This window comes from Charadrius vociferus, unplaced genomic scaffold, assembly GCF_000708025.1.
Source record: "Charadrius vociferus isolate BGI_N301 unplaced genomic scaffold, ASM70802v2 scaffold59, whole genome shotgun sequence".
Classification (NCBI taxonomy): Eukaryota; Metazoa; Chordata; class Aves; order Charadriiformes; family Charadriidae; genus Charadrius; species Charadrius vociferus.
In genome coordinates, this window is record NW_009661371.1 from 1,939,156 (window position 1) to 1,947,575 (window position 8,420).

General features: G+C 40.3%; 1 protein-coding gene across 2 annotated transcripts in view; it reads left to right on the forward strand.

Annotated features, from left to right (window-relative positions):
* The first annotated feature begins 2,372 nt into the window (after positions 1-2,372).
* MND1 (meiotic nuclear divisions 1 homolog (S. cerevisiae)) overlaps positions 2,373-8,420 on the forward strand; it is a 39,449-nt gene continuing 33,401 nt past the window's right edge. The window contains exons 1-3 of one of the 2 annotated variants that reach the window (XM_009893692.1): positions 2,373-2,432; positions 3,262-3,319; positions 5,120-5,268. In XM_009893692.1, the coding sequence (XP_009891994.1) occupies positions 2,409-2,432; positions 3,262-3,319; positions 5,120-5,268 (231 nt within the window). In that variant the 5' untranslated portion in view covers positions 2,373-2,408. Of the gene's footprint in view, positions 2,433-3,240; positions 3,320-5,119; positions 5,269-8,420 lie in introns of both variants that reach the window. The other variant, XM_009893691.1, reaches the window with a different exon arrangement.

Below are 8,420 nucleotides of genomic sequence, written 5' to 3' on the forward strand. Positions count from 1 at the left end.
CCGGTCCCCCTGTCCCGCTCCTGCCGGCCTGGGGAGGCAGCGCGGCTCCCGATAGACACCGCCATGGCGTGGGCCGTGTCTTTGTTTGGTTTCTCGGAGAGCGATGTCAATGTAACTGGCACCGGGAAGAGCAGGCCCCCAGCTACAGCCCGAGGTGGGCACGGTGCCCGCTAGTCCCGCCGGGACGCACAGGCCGGCCAAAGGAACGGGTGGCCATGGCCATCGGCATAGCCAGCTGTGAATGGGCTGGGCCATGCTCCGGCTCCGGCTGTGGTTGTGGGGAGGTGGGTGCCAGCAGAAGGCATTGCCCGTGTGCCCAAGCGCACTTAACAGCATCGTGTACCTGTGGCTCCCTTCAGGAGCGTGAGCGACAGCAGAATTGATAGGCCTGGTGTGTTTTATATACGTGGTGTGGAACACCTGGCAAAGCGGTAGGTAGGAGAGAGAAATCAACGTAAAAATAAATAAAACCTATCTAGAAAACACACTGATTTGTTACTTTTCTCTGTTTCTTGGAGTGCTGGTGTGAAACTGGGCGGCTGAGGGACGTAGCTGATAAGTGCTTTCAGAAATGCCGCTCAGATTTCACATCACACACATATGGGTTTTGTTCTGTCGCTGCTAACGGTGTTGGGGCTGTTTGGGGAGGCCGGGAGAAAGAATCATAGAACGGTTTGGGTTGGAAGGGACCTTGAAGATCATCTGTTTGCAACTCCCCTGCCATGGGCAGGGACACCTCCCACTAGACCAGGTTGCTCAAAGCCCCATCCAGCCTGGCCTTGGACACCTCCAGGGATGGGGCCTCAACAGCTTCTCTGGGCAACCTGTTCCAGTGCCTCACCACTCACAGTAAAGAATTTCTTCCCAGTATCTAATCAAAATCTGCCCGCTTTCAGTTTAAAACTATTACCCCTTGTCCTTTTGCCACCCTCCCTGATAAAGGCTCTCCCCATCTTTCCTGTAGGCCCCCTTCGGGTACTGGAAGGCCACTATAAGGTCTCTCTGGAGCCTTCTTTTTTCCAGGCTGAACAACCCCAACTCTCTCAGCCTGTCTGAATAGGAGAAGTCGAAGTCACAGAAGATGTTGAAGATCAGTTTGTTTTCTGTTCATGCTCCTACTTACATGGCTGCTTCAGGTTCTAATCCTGTGACATACTGACATCATAGGAGACAGCTGTGATGTCAGTGTGAGGTAGGGCATAACTGACTAAAGCAGAACAGAGGAGACTTTAAGAAATATTAATAGTGCTTTTGTTAAATATAATACTGGATTGCTTCTGTTCATGCCTGTGTGTTACTGTAGCTGCATAAGCTAGTTTTTCAGTTGTTTTTTTTTTAACTCTAAATCAATCTGGCTGTTTTGCTCTCAATACACATCTTAAATGTTATGCTGCCCTACCGTGTGATTTATTTAAGAAGGAAGTGGTAGTTAAGAAGTAAAAAATGGTATTGACTCTATTCTGTCAGGGCTTGGAGACAAACAAGGCACCATGTTATTAGATTCCCCACTTCCATTGAGTAAAGAGCAACAATATTTATGTCTTTAAAAAAAAAAAAAAAGGCCTTTTTCTGCCAACATCCTATGTTGCTCTTTCTATCCCCCTTTCAGTTTTCTGTAGCCACAGGCAGCAGTGCTGGGTCTCACAGCCTGCAAAGCAGTGCTAAACACTATAAATAAAACTCCAATTCTTTATGAAATATTTTGTATCCTAATTTTACAAGGGGCGTGTCAAAATAGTGTCCCTGAAAGTGATCAGAGGAGGATATTTCTCAGTTTTGTGTTACTGGTAGCAGTTTGTGAGTAGTCGTTTCTGCCTTTATGCTTGTATTTCAATCCATGTTATTTACTGCTTGTTCACACAACTGCAGAGAAAAAAAATCAAAGAAACACAGTTTTTAAAATGTGACCTTGAAATTCTAAATTTGGCTAGGAAACTTGAAGAAAGACGTAGTACCTCAAAATGCACTTTAGCTCCTTAAAAAAAAAACCTAAACGGCCTACATCTCACAAGAGTGTCTCTATATCACAAGATAAAAAACAATTGTAAACAAAACCCCCGAAAGATATTCCTTATCTTTTTTAATCTAAACAAGGTAAAACAAGGTACTGTTCAGGTATGCCAAGAAACGTTGAGGCTTGAGCTGGATTGGGGTGCGTGAAAGGTTGGCTTCAAACTTAGAATATAGGTCCCTCAGTTTAATAGATTCCAAGTGGATTAGCTTGCTGTAAGGATTCTTTGGGAAGAAGTAGTTTATTTCAAAGGATGGCAAAATATAACTTAGAAGTAAATAGATTTGAATTCTGAGCAGATGTTAATTATTCAAATGGCTGAATGTGTTGCGGTTTTTTTTTTTTCCTGTTCTAGTCCAAGAAAAAAGGTCTGAGCTTTGAGGAGAAGAGAGTTCGCATGATGGAGATCTTTTTTGAAACAGTAAGTAACTTTCTTGTAATTGTCCTGCATTTATACTGGGTGGGAAAACAGGTCCGAAAAGGAGGTTAATTGTAGATGTAGATGAACACTCTATATCCAGCTCTGCATTTCACTGATGCTCTGCGTCATCGATGTATAAATTACAGGGACAGAGCTTGATTCATGTAGCTTCTGATCAGGTAGCTGGTCCCCTGGTGGAGCCAAGGCATGAAGATGCGCAGGCGGTGTTAAATGCTCAATGTGCTCCCTATGCTTGGAGCCAAATAATCTTGTTTTGAGTTTGTTACCGTAAGAGGGATAGCGAGAGGTTAGGGTATCTCACAGCAGTTCATGGAAGAAGGAAGAAATCTGAGCGTTAGAAAAGATGAGAGAACATCTAGAAGAGGTCACTGGGGAGAAGAAACCGGGAGAACCAAAAGCAGAGCTACAATTATATTGGCGACATGCGTAATTCACAACGTTTCACCTTTTAAAAAAATTACTGTGACATTGAGTACTTGAGCAATGTGGTGCATCTGGTCCTGAGAATCTAATCTTGGCTCTGTCTGCCCTAGGGGGTTTAAAGTCTAACTTGAGGCAAAATACGGTGACTTTAGAGTACCAAAGAAAAGAACAGGACTTGTTGCAATAATGGTATCTTTTTTTTTTTTTTTTTAATTCTCAGAATGTTCTAATTCTATCGAGGGATATGCAGCTTTTTTCCCTAGCAAAACATAAACATGCAATGTATTTTGTACTTGCTTTTGTTGGCATTGATTTAGTGTAAAAAACAGTGGGGCTTAGATGATGCTGTCATTTGGAGCTAAAGTGTCTTTTATGTTTTGCACAGAAAGATGTGTTCCAGTTGAAGGATATAGAGAAGATTGCTCCAAAAGAAAAAGGGATTAGTAAGTGTTTACAACAGTTATTTCTCTTGAGTCATTAATCATTTTTGGGACAGGTCATAGAGTGTAAATTTTCCTGAGTACAATTTTAGGTTTGTGGTTGTAGTAATGGAAAAAATAGCTGGAAAGGGAGACTGGTCAATGGTAGGGCTGTAGCATTAAAAGTGACATCAGCAGCACACTCCTACCTCGGTATGCTAATGTACGTCTCTTATGTTAGGTGTTAAGGCCAAAATGGGAGATTATTAAAATGTCACAGCTAACTCCAAGTTAACCACTAAAACATGGGATGGGGTTTTTCCTGTGCTCTGAGGTGCCTGGGTGGCAGTGACTTTCAGTCTATGAAATCATTATGTGTACTCAGGTAGTGAATAGAGGATTTAAATATGTCTGTAATGTCACAGATATCTTAAAATGCTAATCCAGATGTACACAGTCAATTTTCTGTTGAGCTTTCCCCCCCAAAAAAATGGCTGGACAGCTGTAAATGGAAGGGGTTTGTCTTTTCAATGAGCGCCCTCCTGATGAGATCCATTGGTTTAGGATTAGGTCCAAGAGTCCATCTTACGCTGTTGAGTTGTTTTATATGTTCCCCATTCTGCTTCCTTCTATATTTATTGACAAAAGGGAGGTGAAGAGTTTGTGTAGTTGCCACTGTCCTTGATTAGCCCGTCTTTGTGGCACTGAGAGAGTAAATGAACTTGTTGAAGGAACTGCAGGCATATGTGAATATCGCAAAGCAGTGTTTTTCAGTTATGTCAGCAGCTAACAGAGGCACTTGGAAGTTTCTGAAGAGATGTGGTGCTGTCTTGATTGATTTGTCAATGCATATGTTTAATTGTAATTTGCAGGAAGAGGATGCAAAGCAGTAAATATAAACAATGGAATTTCACATTTAAAAATCTGGAGGGTAGAGTTGCTAAAACTATTAACACCTTTGAAACTGAATAGTCCAAATTCATCCAGTCTCTGAATATGGAGGCATTTAGCCACACAACCCAAGCCCCAGTTACTCTGGCAAGAAAAATGTCTAGCCTGTGGAAGTGCCTTCATCCAGCCTATAGCTGCCAAAAGATTTCGTGTTCCTGATCCGGGATCCCCTTTAGGCTTGAAATTTTCAGACACTGAAAACCATAAATTAGCTCAAAAGTGTTTCTATCTGCAACACATGAGGATAATAATAGCTACTTTCCTTTGTTGAACAGGTATCATTCTTAAAATGGTGAATTATACCTCTCATTTTCTAGAAAATGAACAATTATGTTCAGAAATGTTTTGGATCTTGACTACAGATGACTTTCTGTATTGGAACTGAATGTAATCAAAAGTAAAATCTGCCCCTCCTGAGTCTGTAGGCAGATGGCTTTAATGTATCTGCTGCTGTTAAATGCTTTAATAAGCATTCCAAAGTGAGATGTAATTACACTCCTAATCAAGAAATTATAAATTAATCCACGTTAGAATTAAGATTCCAAGACAACTTCTCAAGTACCCTCTCATGGCTTTGTTCTGGTATCGTACTGTAATATGCATGTATGTTTTATGATACTCGTTAGCAGTGTTTTACAAAACCTGATAGCGAACTGTGTAGAATAGCAGCCTGTATGTATAAACTGCTGATTTTGAAGGGATTCATTCCTTCACTTGAAGCATTAGGCGTGGCATCCTCTTGAAATTGTCCAGCTAGCTGACATTACAGTAAAATATTCATACAGATGATTGTAGATGGTGGCTTATAGTATTCATAATTCTCCAAAGTTTGGATGCTATGCAGTTCTAACTTGATATTTTTGTTTCTATTAGCCTCAATGTCAGTGAAAGAGATACTTCAAAGCTTAGTTGATGATGGCATGGTGGACACTGATAGAATTGGAACTTCCAATTATTTCTGGGCTTTTCCAAGTAAAGCTCTTCATGCCAGGAAGCGTAAATTGGAAGAATTGGAGTCTCAGGTAAATCTATTTTAAGGAAAGTACTTGTTTACCTGAATGGGTTTGCTTTTTCCTTATACCCTCTTGTCATTCTCTTTCATATCCTGCTCTCTCTCATGTGCATATGTGCATGTGCGTGCGCACACGCACACACAGATCTTGCTATAGGAATCATCTGGCACACATGGTATGACTATCTTACTTATTATCTTGCTGTCACTTCAGAAGAGTTTTGTAGGTTCTTCTTGTCTGCTTGCTGCTGAAATCACGTTATTCATGATGCAAAACATCATTTAAGGACTTCCTCTAAATATTTAGGCAGTATATGCTTTTATGTGTCTTTTATATAATGTAGGCCATCATGTGGTCATGATCTAAAAGCCATGAGAGGACTGAAATAGATATCCCAGGTAAACGTGTCAATGGTTTCTACTTATGGCCATTTTACTTTCCTATCTGCTTTTATCGGTAGTTTAATTTGTGAGCACTTGCGTAATCCCGTAGTGCACTTTTATTAGGAGAGAAGAGCAAATTGGTCATGATTTTCTGCAGAAGAGCAAGGCATCTTTTGTTGCAGCATTGCTGTTTTATTGATCTGGTTCTTTCCTACTTTTTAGGAACTGTCTTTCTTGCTTCTCTTAATTGAAGTTGGAAAGCATCTGTTCATCAGTTTATTTGCAACTGGAGTACATGATAATAAGCTCAATAAACTAATTTTATGGTCTGATTGCACCACAACACTGCCAACTTTTTCCACACTTATTTAGCATTATGTTCATTCATCGAGGAATCGTTTGAATTAATGCAAAATTATTGGTAGCATCTGAACACTTTTACAGACACTTTTCTTCAGGTATAGCTCTGCTTTCATCATTGCCATTTTAAGTACAGTGTTGTCAACTTCAGCTGCTTCTTTAAAGCTCCAAATTTATTGTATAAAAACATGCTTTTTCCCCCAGCTTGAATTGAGAAAGCAGTCTGTGAGTCTGAAGGCTGTTCACCAAAGCAGATTAAATAGCCTGATCAATGCAGTTGAAATTGCTTGTTTATGCATAGTGTGGTGTGACCAGCAGAGCGGTAACCTTGTCAGTTACCCCTTGCTATATTGTCATCGGTTGTAAATCTCAGTCATTGCTAAACTGAGAGGGTCCAGTCCACTGTTCTGTTTCAACCAACAGATCATTTATTTCTCTTTGCCCTGAATGTTTTCATTACTGGCCTGGGTGCTCTGGATGACTCTCTGAAGGCGTTTTGTGTGTCTGCTTGCATGGATCTGACAGAGAGAGGAGAGCACTCGTACTCTGTCGCACACTTTGTGCATCTACTGCAATTTTCAAGATCAAGAGTAAGACTTGCATTTCACTTTCACTTCCTTTCTCCCTATTCACTAATTCATGTCATTTTAATGAGCCAGTGATACATTCAGGGGTCTGTGGCAATAAGGAGGAAGTACTGCAGTCCTGCCCATCATTAACTGGGACTGTGTATTGACAACCTTTCAGGCAGGTGCTTTGGATGAGTTGGAAAGTGCAGCTTGAGATAGCTCTTGTGGTGCTGTATGGGTTGTCAAAATTATAGACTCTGTAATTTCAGGTTCTGTCACTGACTTGCTCTGTTTTGAGTAATGTTCTCAGCATCTCAGATGACCTATTAGTATCACGGATATAAACTGTACCTTGGTATAAGGTATAGATATAAACTGTACCTGAGACTTGGTTGATAATAAGTTGTCCCACTGACAGTTTTTGTCTGTTCCTTTACTGCCTTTGTTTTCAGAACTCAGACGAGTCCAGACATTAAAAACTATCTCGATTTAGCTGGATAAGCTTGTACCATTTTCAGGCATGAAGTTAGTCCGGCACAACTGGGTTTAAATAAATTCTTATTGACTGGTAGTAACAATGCACTGATTCCTCCTCCAGTGAAGTTTCATTTGTGTGAAACAGGAGATCTGTTTAACTCCACACTGACTTGGAGCTGAGTTTCCTAGTAAAGTTACTCAACTTATTAGTATATTCACACAAGTTTTAGGCCAGGCTACTTACTCTGCCAGAGCATAAATGCCAACTGAGCAATTGAACAAAAACATGCCAAAATTCCTGCTTTGTTCACCACCCACCCTGGTGCCGCAGTCTTGCTGAATGCAAATGGTTTGCTCTTGGATACTTTCTATTTTTGCTCATGCTGCATATTATAGCTAAGTAGTTGAATGAAGGAGTTGATATTTGTTGTCTTTGCTCTTGGGTCCAGCCCCATCATGAATTTTAAAGACAATTGATCAAGCATGTCTCTGGCTTACCCTGATGAATGTGTTCCTTGGAATGTCTTGCAGAATCTGCCTAATGTGCTCCACTGTAAGTATCCAGGGGTTATCTACAAACATATGCTGCACTGCTTTAAATGGACTGTTACATTATTAAACATAATATCATCTATTATTATTATGGAATTATAATAGGCATGCAGTTACTGTATTGTAATGTTATTTTACGGTTATTTCTGTGTAGGAAATAAACTATGCTGATATAAACAGTTTTGCAATACTAAAACTGTTCCTGTTGAAAGAACTAATATTGTTACCAGACCCTTATTTGAAAACCAAGTCCGGCTCCTAACATATGGGCTTACGAAGTGCTCTCTTTAGACCATGTTATGAGTCTTTAAAAATACTTATATTCATTACCTTGCTTTTCTGATGAGAATGGAAATGTTTCAACATTTCAGGGAAAAACATTTCACTAGTGAAAATAACTTCTCTGTTGACACAGTGGAAAGGTGGCATTTTCAATGAATAGCTCTCTGAACATTTTTACAAGATGATAACAGATTCTGTCTGTGAGTTCAAATTAGCTGGTTTAGTGTTTGTATTCTTCTTGATGTGAACACATAGAGATTTTCTTAAGGGTTTCTAAATCCAGTCACCAAGTATCACAAAGCTTCTTGTCAGAACATGCAAAGCAGAGGAAAAGAGTAAGCTATTGTACCATTTCTGTTGCACGTTGCCTGTCTTTGATCATTCCGGTATAAAGCTTCTGGCGTGCTGAGAGACATGTTTTCTTTTTGTGTTTTGTCCAGATTGCTTGTTAACTACATGAGTTGGTCTCTTTCTTCAGCAGTTAAAAGCCAGAATCAAGCCGCCTTACTTAAAGCACAAGTTTAAAAATCTAGCGGTT